Source organism: Prunus mume, linkage group LG1 (genome assembly GCF_029339155.1).
Source record: "Prunus mume cultivar Tortuosa linkage group LG1, ASM2933915v1, whole genome shotgun sequence".
Classification (NCBI taxonomy): domain Eukaryota; kingdom Viridiplantae; phylum Streptophyta; class Magnoliopsida; order Rosales; family Rosaceae; genus Prunus; species Prunus mume.
This window is the reverse complement of record NC_142698.1, coordinates 10,456,250-10,470,104: the sequence shown is the minus strand read 5'-3', so window position 1 is coordinate 10,470,104 and position 13,855 is coordinate 10,456,250. Positions and strand designations below refer to the sequence as shown.

The 13,855-nt window shown below is 37.9% G+C and overlaps 1 protein-coding gene across 1 annotated transcript; it reads left to right on the top strand.

The window, feature by feature from the left end:
- The first annotated feature begins 11,471 nt into the window (after positions 1–11,471).
- Positions 11,472–13,557, top strand: LOC103335236 (putative mannitol dehydrogenase). The gene is made up of 5 exons (XM_008238249.3): positions 11,472–11,745; positions 12,004–12,132; positions 12,283–12,796; positions 12,900–13,053; positions 13,167–13,557. Exons 1-5 carry the CDS (start codon positions 11,654–11,656, stop codon positions 13,370–13,372), a joined length of 1,095 nt encoding a protein of 364 aa, XP_008236471.2. The 5' UTR covers positions 11,472–11,653; the 3' UTR covers positions 13,373–13,557.
- The last annotated feature ends 298 nt before the right edge of the window (positions 13,558–13,855 follow it).

Here is a 13,855-nt window from a genome sequence, read left to right as displayed (position 1 = left end):
CCTTGAAATTTTTGAACAATCCATACAAACAATAAATTAAAGGAGAGCACATACACTACGAAAAATAGTCCTCATTGGGACTGTCTTTTGGAATCAGATTTAATAACAGTCCCATTATCTTTTCAAGCAGAAAGTGGTAAAATCATCACTATCAGGATATATTATATGAAAACTGACATCCGTCCCCTTTGTTTTTAAAAAATAAATTATTTGAAAAGTTTGAAAACATCCGTCCCCTTTGTTATTTATTAATTTTTTTGCTTTAATTTATTTCTGATCTAGTTAATTGTTCATAGTCCAAGACTAGTGGGGTGTCAGACCAATTTGGGTTGGTTCACTAAACAAATAAAAACAGATTAGTGGTGTCGGATATCTTCTTAATTACACAAAAGATTATTTCCATCACCCTCTTTTCCAACATTATTTTCTTAACTCAACAACTTCAACCAATTTTCATGACATGATATAATTATATCTTTCACATAGTCCATATATCTAAAAACAATGTAACCATTTTAAATAACACATAAACATTCCAAGGAAACCATTCAATTATAACAAGAACATTAACCAAATAATCATACTAAGCATAATATAGTGCTCACGAAATTTAATTAAATCAATCTCTATAAAGGCCCCCAAGAAATCCTCTATCTCGTTTCCAAAGCTATCTCCAAATTAAATAAACAAAAAGCTACGTACAACCTCTAGCTCCTCCTAGGAATTTTATCATCATTCCCTCTTGTTTTCTTTTCTTCTCTCTCTCTTTTCTATGTTTTCCTTTCGCATGCACTGCCATGCAAGGTTGGGTGTATTTTCACCATCAAAGGAAAAGATCTCTATTTATTGTAATACTAAGGCGGCAACCAATTGGTTCTAATTGGTAGAAGATGCAGTTCCACACTAATAACTTTTGCTCCAAGTTTTAGTAATTAATCCCTTAACATCACCAGCTCATACTAAAGCAAGGAAGAGCGGTAGTGCCCGTTTGGCATTGCTTATTTGGATGATAAGTGATTTTTTAACAAATTTGGGAAGCTCAGCTCGTTTGGTAAACTATGAGAAAATCACTTATTGTTAAAAATTATTGTGAGAGAAAGCTATAAGAGAAAACAGCTAATGAGGTGCTTTTATTTTCTGATTATGCAGGAATCAGTTTCGAAGAAGCACTGGGTTTAATGATTATGTGGCAATTATTTTCTGATTATGCGGGAATCAGTACTAGTAACACTTTTAACAAAAAGTTTACCAAACACCAAACTGCTTTCTCACATAGCTGATTTCTGTCACAACAAATCTGACAGCGATTATTTTCACAACACATCAATGCCAAATAGGGGAGGAAAGAAGGAGAAGTGATAACCAGAGATGGGAGGTTGCCACTGGAACGGCTGCGGGAAGACTTTTGAGCTCCCAAAAATCTTGTCTCTATGTGTTTAGATAAAGGGAGAATTCATAAAATAGGATGAATCAAAGGAAGGGAAGAGAAATGAAATGGAAGACTTATCAAAATTGGAGAGAACCCATTATGGTTTTTGGGAAAGAATGAGCTTTTAGCGGCTATAAAAAGGGGAAGGGGGTATCTTCTACCCATTAGCCACACACATCTAGAGAAAGCAAGCTTCACCTCTCATCCTTGGAACCCTTCAAATTCGAGCCTTATTCCTCCATCTATTCCCATCTTCTCCTCTGGCAAGCCATTCTAGAGCCTGACGAACCCTTCGTCAAGCTGCAGGAAAATTACCCAAAGCACCAATTCTTCCACCCTAATCTCTATCTCTCTCTCTCTCCTCAGCAAATCCTCACGAAATCCTTTGATTTAACCTCTGTTTCTCGTAGAAAACTTGGTCTTTCTCTCTCTTATGCTAAACTCATGAATGCTTAACTTCCATGCCACAAGCTTCTCAAGCCAAGCCAAAGAATTTATTTGTAAGCAACTGTTGGTTTCATTGGTGAAGAAGACCAAGGTGTTTTCTAAGGCTTAGCTACTTTTTCGAAGCACTCTTACAGTCTGATTCTTGAACAGACTCAGGGGAAATTTCACACATTTGCCTCTTTATAGCAGCCCAGACCCATCAGTAGCTACCGGAATGAAAAAGCCCCTACAACTCTCCACTCTACACCCGAGTTTGAACCTCCCTGTAATTTAGATTAGTTTAAAATGGATTATCGTTTAGGATAATTATAGGCTTACCACATTTTTATACCACATTGTGTACCACCTCTCTAATAAAGATGGAGCCCACAAATACAATGAGGCCCACCTCTATTAGAGAGGTGGTAAACAATGTGATATAAAAATGTAGTAAGCCTAGGATTTTTCTATCGCTTATATATAAAATTAAAAAAATCGTGTGGTATTTATGCGGTACAAAAATGCTCACTCTTTAGCATTATTGGGGACTTCAATTCATTTTTTTACTCCTCTCCAAATTTTATTTTGTTTACACTACAAAAAATTTGGACAATAGTGACCTTTTCTTTGGTGACTATTGGTACTATTAGGGCTAAAATATGAATATGGTATGAATACTTTAGGTTGTGTTTTATTCTTCTCCATAAGGAGGTATAGATAGGAGTTTACATGAGTGATTTACAAGAAAATAGATACAGTAATCAATTAGGATAGTATCTCCTAATTATATAATGATTTGTCAACTACATAGAATACGAAAGTAAATTCCTTAACTAATCAAGGCAATAAATCTCCTTGATTAATTAGGAGATTCGCGTCAACACTCTTCCTCAAGTTGGTGCATATATGTCACCAATGCCCAACTTGGTAAGTGAGTCATGAAATACTCTGCCACAAACAGCTTGTGTTAAGATATCTGCCAGTTGATCTTCTGATTTTATGAATGGTAGGCGGATGATATTCTTCTCAATTTTCTCTTTGATAAAATGTCTATCCACCTCAACATGTTTGGTTCGATCATGTTGAACTGGATTATGGGCAATATCGATAGCTGACTTGTTGTCACAATGTAACTCCATTGGTTTTTCTGGCTTGAAGCCCAACTTTGTCAATAGTCTTCTGATTCACAATAATTCACAAACTTCGTGAGTCATTCCTCGATACTCTGCTTCTGCACTAGACTGAGAAACCACATTTTGTTTTTTACTCCGCTAAGTGACTAGGTTACCTCCCATGAAAGTAAAGTAACCTGTAGTAGAGCGTCTATCAGTAATGGAGTCAGCCCAATCAGCATCTGTATATCCAACAACTTCAAGATCTCCATTTTTTTGAGAACATTAATCCTTTCCTAAGGGCTGACTTTAAGTATATTAAGATCCGATGAATAGCATTCTTATGAGAAACACTGGGTGAATGCATAAAGTGACTAACAACACTCACAACATATGCAATATCTGGTATTGTGTGTGCTAGGTATATCAACCTTACAACAAGGCATTGGTATTGATCCTTATTAGTTGGTTCTTGTCCATGTCTTCACACAACATGTTATTCATCTCAATGGGTGTGTCAGCAGGCTTATATCCAAGCATTCCTATTTCAGTGAGTAAATCCATTACATACTTCCTTTGAGATAAAAATATACCTGTTTTTGACCTTGCTACTTCGATTCCAAGAAAGTACTTCAGATCACCTAAATCCTTCATCTCAAATTCCTAAGACAAATACTTTTGCAACTTTAGTTGCTCTCCTGTGTCGTTTTTAGTTATGATTATGCCATCTACATAAACAATAAATGTAGTAAGTTTTCCTTCGTCACGCTTGAAGAATAGAGTGTGATTTGAATTACTCTGTGTCTATCCAAAATTCTTCATAGATTTAGTAAATCTGCTAAACTATGCCCTAGGAGATTGCTTTAACCCATATAATGACTTTATAAGTTGCAAACATGATTCTTCTTGTTAGGAGCTGAATTAAATCCTAGGGGTAAGTCCATATATACTTCTTCTTCCAAGTCTCCATGTAAGAATGCATTTTTGACATCAAACTGATGTAGTAGCCAATCGAGATTTGCTGCTAGAGACAATAGGACTCTAATAGTGTTAATCTTGGCTACTGGGGCAAAGGTCTCCTCGTAATCTATCTCATATCTCTGTGTATAACCCTTCGCCACCAATCTAGCTTTATATCTTTCAATGGATCCATCTGCTTTGAGTTTCACAGTATAAATCCACCTGCATCCTACTGTCTTCTTTCCATGAGGTAAGAGCACGAGTTCCCATGTGACATTCTTTTGGAGAACTTGCATTTCTTCATTCATGGCTTCTTTCCATTTTAGGTCTTCTAGTGCTTCAGTTACACTGTTGGGGATAGATATGTCAGCCAACTACTTCACATAGTGCATATGTGACTTTAATAATCTGCTGAGAGATATATAATTATTGATTGGGTATTTCCATTTGGCTTTAAGATCTGCTTCATATTGTACTCGAGGTTTGCCATGGTTATTCCTTTATGGAAGCTGATATGTAGGATCGGTGCCTTCTATAATCAAATCATCATATGATATTTCATTAGTGTTATTAGTTTCAAGGAAAGATGTTACCTGAATGACTTACTCAGCAGGTGATTGGTGTGGAGTCAAGCAGCAAAATCTCATAAAACGGTTCAATTTCCTCCTCCCGATTTTGATAGTATGGAGACAACGATCAGTTTCCTCTGGCGACCCGTCGTTGTCTGCTGGTGACAGGTCATTTTGAAGCAAGTTCTCCATATTTGAAGAACTAAGGGGGGTTGACAGGTTACTTTCCATGTAATACCCAAACCTTAGTTAATATTTAATTATTAAACTATTAAGTGGAAGGACAATTTTGCCTTTAGACTAATTAATAAAGAAACAGTTGACTTTTTGACCGGAAATTTTTTTGGAAATTTTGCATGTATTGTTATGTAGAGGCGAAACGAGTCCGTAGACACATGGTGGGCTCGAAGCGGAGTTATAACGAAGAACATACGGTCAAAATACATAGAGGGCCAAAATAGTAATTTTCAAAGTCAGCATTTTAAAACCCCATTTTCTCTCTTCTTCCTCGTCTCTCTTCTCTCTCCCGCAGCTCCCTTCCGTGCGTCCTCCCCACCAAACCTCCATAACCACCCTGCCGTCACAACCCACGAGACAGACTGATTGCACCCGCCCACTTCGCCCACCTCACCCACCCCGACACTGCTGCCATCCCGATCCCGAAAACCACGAGAATCGCTGATTTTCGTTCGAAAATTCACAGCCGTTGATCTCCATCATCCGGCCACTAAATCGGATGAGTGAGGTATGAATTTCTAGCTATTTTTCACGCTCTAGCTGCTGGTTGGGTAGGATTTCAGAAATTTCTAGCGCAAACTCTTCGATTTTCAAATTGAAATTCAGCCGGTCTTGAGATTGCAATTCCGTCCACTTCCTGCCACTTTTCGGGGTAGGTCCAAAAATAAAAGTGGTTCCAAATAGGGTGTTACACCTAGGATAGGAGTCTTGAACCATAATTCTGAGATTTTCTGCGAAGCATTATCGCTGTTACTCATGCGCGGCACGTGTGGTGGCGCGTGGGCAGTCAGTGGAGACCACATTCAGCCCTAGAATGATCCTTGTGTGGTCACGAGCACGTAGGAATTTGTGGATCTTAATTCGAACAACATTTGAACCCCGAACGGATCTCTCATATTGTGTGATTTCTGAGTTCAATATAGTTGAGCCGTTGGATCATAATCATTTTTAGATATGTTAATTTAGACCATTCCAGGATCGTTTAGGATTCGACGGATCGTGAATCGGAGTCCCGGATACTCCTGAATTACGAACCCTAGGGTTAAGGTTTTAGGAACCATTTGATCGTGCGATCATGATCAATCTAACTGTCCGATCGAGACCAGACTCAAGGAACATGTGTCCTAGGTATAAAGGGACGTTAATGTGGGCATAGGAATAACTTTGATTTGATGCACGCACTTCTAGGAGCTTAGGGTCAGGGTTTTTAATTTAACATTATTTTGAGTAAGTATATTAATCGAATATTATGTAATTGAATTAGGCACCCGGGCACCAGTTGACCTGCATGAGGCACCTTCAAGAGGTCCAGCGAGCATGGACCAGCATTGAGTGGACTCTTTGTTTTCATAAAGGAATTTATACAATTCAGTTACAGTATTTGATCTTGAATAAGTTTTATTCAAAGATTAGTGTTTTCATGATTTGATATATGCAAGTAAATATTTTAATTTACATGCTACCGCGAAAGATATCCTTTATGGATTTAGGAAAAGGAAATTCTAGCTAAATATCATATTAATGGCAGCAGAGTTCTGGATTTAACAGAAATTCAGTTATTCATCAGATTTTTCAGAGTTTTATGTTTTCTAAAGCCACCTTAGGTACCTAGAGATAAATTGGTTGCCTTCGGACTTTATTGGTTGCCTTCGGTTTAGTCCGCATGCTTGACAGTTGCCCCACGAGTTCTATGGTACCCGGACTCATGCGGAGCGAGTTATGTGGATCAGGCTGACTTATGTCCCCTGAATCCTGCGAGTTTGCTGCTCGGGTTGACCTTGTGTCACCGAGACCTGCGAGAGCGTGACACTAATGGTGATACGAGGAATTGATGGTATATGAGGAATTGACGGCACATAAGGAATTGACGGATATCAGGAATTGACGGAAATAAAGGGGTACACCTATGTGGTAGTTTTAAATTGGTTTTAGTGCTTTTAAGAGAGTTTTATTGACCATGAGTTGTATATATGTATGTATGTGTATGTATATATATATATATATATAAGAATGCATTGATTTCAATACGAATATAAGAAAGAGGATGATTCAGTTTTGTATAACTGTTTTTACAGAGGGGTTAGCATGTTCCTATGTATTTTCTAAACTTTGTCTTTGGTCCACTCACATTTTCAATGTTTTGCGCCACCAGGCAGTAGACGTGCATCAGTGAGCCACCACAGGGCAGTTTCCGCTTCCTGCACTTCCTCAATTTGACGTAGGGTTTCTTGATTCACAAATTGATCTATATAGTTGCTCTGATATTGCCCTAAGACGTATTTAACTGTTGGAACGTATTTATCTATATATTGGTAGTTCGTGTATATAGTTAAATGCTTGTTGATAGGTGTAAATTTTGGGGAAAGAACAAATTACAGGTGAGACTCTGTTGAATTTTCGGTAGAAGTCAAACCTCAAAGGAAGTTAAGTTTTGAAAAGAAGGGCAATTAGGTCAATGTGCCCGACACCCACCAGTGTCGAACACGCACAGGGTCTGGCTTAGATTCTAAAGTGGTAAAAACCTTCTGACTTGGAGGATGATAACACCGGTATCCTTTCTGATGAGGTGCATAACCAATGAAAACACACTTATCGGCTCAGGGATCCAATATGCTTCTTTGGTGATCATGTAAGTGGACAAATACAACACAGCCGAAAATTCGGGGTTCCAAGTTTGGGGTGGGAGGTGTTTGGATATAGTGGTGAAGTGTTTGAAAATTTAGGATACTAGAGGGAATCCGATTGATGAGATATGCTGCAAAGACAACAGCTTTGCCCCCAAAAAGATCGTGGCATATTGGCACCAAAGAGAAAGGCACGGACTACTTCCAATAAATGTATGTTCTTTCTTTCAGCCACTCCATTCTATTAGGGAGTATATGGACATGAGCGTTGATGTATAATGCTATGATCTTGTAAGAACTAGTTAAGATCATGGTTAAGAAATTCTCCGCCATTGTCAGAACGAAGAACCTGAATTCTAGCATGAAACTGAGTATCTACCATTTGATGGAAATGTTGAAACCTAGAACTGACTTCCCCTTTAGTTTTGAGAAGAGAAACCCAAGTCATGCGTGTGCAATCATCTATAAACGTGACAAACCATTTAGCTCCTGTTGGAGTGTCAATTTTAGCAGGTCCTCAAACATCAGAATGAACAAGAGAAAACGGAACCAAACTCTTATTTGAACTCAATGGGAACGGGACACAATGGCTCTTAGCCAATTCACACGTATCATATTAGAAGCAGGAAACATCAAGACTGAAAAAATAATGATGGAAACAAATCCAGTTTCTACATCAATTCATACATCAAATATTCCTCAAATCACATTCCTCCAATCAAATTGCTCACATTCTCATATCACATTTTTCTTCCGATGTGATCTCAGGAACCCCTACGATTCTTTCCCTTATTGCAGACTCACAGAAGCATGCAATCCTGCTAACTCGGCTACCCGACTCGTGCTTCTATCGCCACCACCAAAGGTTCTGTTTTTTATACGTCCTCTCAAAAAGCCATATGGATTATTGACTCAAGTGCTACAGATCACATGACATTTGATCATGGCCAACTTATTAGTCTCAAATCATCCACTCTGTCGGTAGTGTCCAATGCTAATGGTACCCCCTCCCCTGTGGTTGGGGAGGGCATCTCTCTACTTCCCTACGTATGGATTCTGTATTGCTTGTTCCGTCATTGAACCATAACTTATTGTCTGTTGCACAACTTACTACTACTTTGGGGTATACTATAACGTTTTGGCCAAATCATTATGTTTTTCAGGACATCATCATGGGAAAGACGATTGGTTGTGGTACTTGGCGGGGCAAACTCTACTACTTGGACTAGGCACAACTAGTGGAACTCGTTCTGAGGGGGAGAGTGACAAAGTTTGGTTATGGCATAAACCTCTTGGGCATGCCTCGTTCGGTTATCTTAAGAATAAGATTTGAGGATATGTGTTTAGAGATTTTCATAAGAGGATTTGAGGAATTTAGATTTGAGGGATTTGGATTTGGGGAATTTAAAATATGAGGAATTCGATTCAGGGTTCGGGTTTGAATATGCGAAATTTAATATGAAGGTTTAAAGACAACCTAGAATCGATTGCTCTGATACCATGCTAAAATATGAATATGGTTTGAATACTTTAGGTTGTATTTTATTCTTCTTCATAAGAAGGTATATATAGGAGTTTACATGAGTGATTTACAAGAAAATAAATACAATAATCAATTAGGACAGTATCTCATAATTATATAATGATTTGTCAACTATATAGAATAAAAAGTAAATCTATTAATTAATCAAAAAAATAAATCTCCTCAATTAATTAGGAGACTCACGTTAACAATTAGTCACCTTTATTCGTGACTAACTTTAGTCACCCATGCAGTAACAATTAATCAGTGTGTTACATATGTGGCCGTGACTTTTGATGTTTGTTACCATAATAAACCATTCGTGACATGAGTTTGTCACTATTGTTGTTTGTCAGGCAATACGTCTTTTATTATTTTGTCATGTCCAATCACCCTTAAACCACCAACATCCCAAACCCACCCAACTCCAAACAGCCGTTCCCACCAACCACCCCCTTCCCCCCAAACAACAAAAACACCGTCAACCAAACCACCACTTCGCCGGCAGCAACACCATCTCCATCTCCCTTATGTCCCAACCACACAATTTGTTTTATTTTCATTTTGATTCCCCTAAATATCCTAGCCATACCAAAATCTGCAATTTTGGGGTACATAGAAGCATCTAGTAGAACATTACTTGTTTTTAGATCCCTACGAATGATTCTTAATCTTGAATATTGATGAAGATATAAGATCACCATAGTAGCAATCCCACAGATTATTTCGAAGCATCTTGTCCAATTCAAAAGCGCTCTGTTTTTTTTCAAGTATTCATATGATCTTCTGTTCATCTTGACAGCCTTATCGCTGCTATTTCCTTTCCATTGTAAAGCACACCCTGAAATTATAATCCAAACTTAACTCATATTCTTTTGAGGAAACTATTAGCAATCAAATAATGCATGACAACACAAAAAAGTGAAATGATTCTGAGAACGGCTACCTTATAGACAGAACCAAATCCGCTTGTTCTGGAAAGAGAAATTGTTAGTCGCGGCTGTGATGTTTATAAGATCAAAGAAACCATATGACGGTGATGGAATCCATATTGCAGTTCTGAAAACGACTTTAGATCCAGATCTAGAGATTTTGTTCAAGAGACAGAGAGAGGGGGGAAGATGAAGAGAGGGAGAGAGAAACCAGAGAGAAAAGGAAGAGAAAGAGAGAGAGAATATGAGAGAATCACAGAGATCAGAGAGAAAGAAAGGGAAGATGAAGAGAAGCGGCAGAGACCAGTGAGTGAGAGAGAGAGGGAGAGCCCAAAAAAAGAGGGAGTTGTCCTCTTGAATTGCAACTTGTAGGTAGTTGGAACCGCAATCGCGGTAAACCGAACCGCATTTGCGGTATTAAGAACCGAACCGCATTTGCGATTGCGGTTGCGGTATTTGATTTTCAAAACTTGCGGTTACCGCAAACCGCAAAGTATAGCCGCACGAATGATGAGGTTGAATTCTATAAGGAAATGTAACATATGACAACTTGTAAGTAATTAGTTTATTTATGCTAATGTTATTTATGCTTCTTCTTATAATAAAATGTACTGAACTATGTTGTTTTATTTGTAAATAACATTGGTGCTCAAACAACACAACGGGGTTCTTCAAATCCACTCACCACCAATACTTGAGTTTGTAACTTTAGTTTGTAACATTGGTGCATTGCATTTTCCTTTTAGTTTGTAACTTTAATTTACTTTGAATTGGATTGGATTTTTAGTTGTAAATTTAAAGAATTTTGCTTTGCATTTTCCTTTTGGTTTGTAACTTTAAAGAATTTGGAATTGGAATGCTTGAGAAGTTTAACCTTAATTGGAATGCTTGGAATTGTAACTTTAATTTTCTTAGGTTGTGAATGCTTGAGAAGTTGAGGAGATTGTGAATTTATATATGTTTGAGAAATTGAGGTTGTGTATTTATTTATTTAGGTTGTGAATTTATATTTTTGTGAATGCTTGAGAACTTGTGGTTTTAAACCGCTAATTCGCGGTAACCGACCGCATTTTGCGGTTTCAAAAATTACCAAACCGCAAATAGTCGGTCGGTTTGCGGTTTGAGTAAAAATTCGCGGTTACCGAACCACAACCACCCCTAATTAGACTGATGGATGGTTGCTATCTTGCCAGCACATAACAATAGTATCGGCATACATCTCCTTGGCTTTAGTTGGGTACACTTTGTGTAGGATACGCTATATTATATTACTTTTTAATTTTATATTTATTATATTCAATTTGAATGTCACCAATAATGGTGAGGAGTTCAATTCCAACCTTCCCATGTTACCAAACTTAATTTGGTTCAGACGAAAAAAAAAAAAAAACTTAATTTGGTTACTATAAAAGTGTGATTATTGCTCCTTTATTTTAAATAATTATTTGGAGAGAATGGATCGAGGTGTGGGGCATGGTATAAACGGCATTTTTCTAGCAGGCGCATATACTTGTTGACCAAGCACACCCACATAGGCGTTATTGTCAATGTATTCCTCTTTCCATGATAACGACAGCAAAATTAATTATCAACCAAAACATCTGTAGGTAAGCTCTTACGCATTGTGACGACATCATCAGTGTACTTTTATCCGAGGAAGTTGTCCGGTCAGCCAACAAAATTTAGTTCATTCGAAAGAGACCTCAAATTGGCTCACCCAGTACGTCAGCCTACACCAAATTCCCCTGCTATATATCATGCATGCACTCCCTCAGACTCTCATACTAATTCAGAGTACTATCACTTGGTGCCTGCAAATATTATTTCCTTATTAGAGAGAAAATGTCAGCAGAACAAGAACATCCCAAGAAGGCCTTTGGATGGGCCGCCAGAGATTCATCTGGTGTTCTCTCTCCTTTCAATTTCTCAAGAAGGTACATTATCAGTCATCTTCTTTATTCAATTCTTGTTCGATTTATCGTTTTATTCGTCGTGTAATTATGTAACTAAGTATTTGTCTATGCTAGTTTCCGATGAAATATTATATACATAAATCTATTAAATCAAAATAAACTCATTTCTATTTAAGTGGTTCATACGTTAGGAGCATCAAAAAGTTTGTTCCTCTACTTAAAAGCAATTCCCAGTTTTTGAGTGTGTTGGAGAAATTAATTAGTTGATTTGGGTTGCAGGGAAACGGGAGAGAAAGACGTGACATTCAAAGTCGCATACTGTGGGATATGTCATTCCGACCTTCACCTAATCAAGAATGAATTGGAGTCCACTGAATGGGGTGCTTCCACCTATCCTCTCGTTCCTGGGTATGCATGAAAGAAATTATGTTTATTGAGAGAACTTTTTTATCAATTCAAAAACAAAATTTAGTAACAATGTGAAAAGTTATGAATTTGGATTATGACATCCATTTTAATCAATAAAAAATGTGAACTTAAATAAATTGGGCAATGCAGGCATGAGATTGTTGGTGTCGTGACAGAGGTAGGGAGCAAAGTAGAAAAATTCAAAGTTGGAGACAAGGTTGGTGTTGGATGCATGGTGGGATCTTGCCATTCTTGTGATAATTGTGCAAACAACCTTGAGAACTACTGCCCCAGATGGATACCCACCTTTGGTGGCAAGTACCATGACGGAACGACTACGTATGGAGGCTACTCAGATATCATGGTGGCTGATGAGCACTTCGTTGTCAATATTCCAGATAACCTACCTCTTGATGGAGCTGCTCCTCTTCTATGCGCTGGGATTACAACTTACAGCCCTTTGAGATATTTCGGACTTGACAAACCCGGTATGCATGTAGGTGTTGCTGGCCTTGGTGGTCTAGGCCATGTGGCTGTGAAATTTGCCAAGGCTATGGGAGTTAAGGTTACGGTGATCAGCACCTCCCCGGGAAAGGAGGAGGAAGCTATTAAACATCTTCATGCTGACTCGTTTTTGGTCTGTCGTGATGAAGATCAGATGCAGGTGAGACCGTATGATTCATTACAATACATGATCAGTTGAGACCGTACAAAGAAAATAGTAGATGACCTGACAAATTTTAAAATTTTTGCTTCATTATGCATAGGCTGCCATGGGCACGATGGATGGTATTATTGATACAGTCTCTGCAAACCATCCTCTCTTACCTTACATTGATTTGTTGAAGTCTCATGGAAAGCTTGTTATGGTTGGTGCACTGGAGAAGCGTCCCGAGCTTCCGGTTTTTCCCCTGCTGATGGGTAAGCATATGATGAAACTCCCTTCAATGTCTCATTGCATTTAAGTATAGATGTACTATTTATTGCTCTTTTTCTCCATTAATTACCTAGCTATTTATTCTGAAATTTACTAGGAAGGAAGATAGTAGCTGGTAGTTGCATTGGTGGTATGAAGGAGACACAAGAGATGATTGATTTTGCGGCCAAGCACAACGTTACAGCTGACATTGAAGTTATCCCCATTGATTATGTAAACACTGCAATGGAGCGTCTTGCTAAAACAGACGTTAGATATCGCTTTGTCATTGACATTGGAAACACATTGAAGCCTAGCTCTTAAGTTTTGCATCCCTTATTATGGCAGGGAGGATATCAAAATTTAAATTATTTTTTTTGTAGTCGCAATTGTTTGAGGTTTGCTATCAGCTGTTTTGGTTTTATCACATCAGATGAATATTGTGATGGGATGGACTTCGAATAAAAGAATAAATGAATAAACATGGAATGATTAATTTGCTTGTTTCAGTATTAAATTTTTCGTATGAGGTTTTGGTTTGTGCTATGTACAATCTTCGACTATGAATAGTAGGTGCAGTTTAAGCGAGGGCATAATAAACCAGTGGCCTCACAAATTTAAGCCAGGGTATGATTTCTCTCAATCATCCTGTTTTTTAATGTTGCTTGACAACTTTTTTGTTTCATTTTTTAATCTTCCCAGACAACTTTTGTTTTTCGCTTTTGTGTTTTTTTATTTTCTAGCTATTCTTATTCATCAGTCGCCCCTCTACTCTTTATTTCTTTACTCCATTATTTTAGTGTTCTA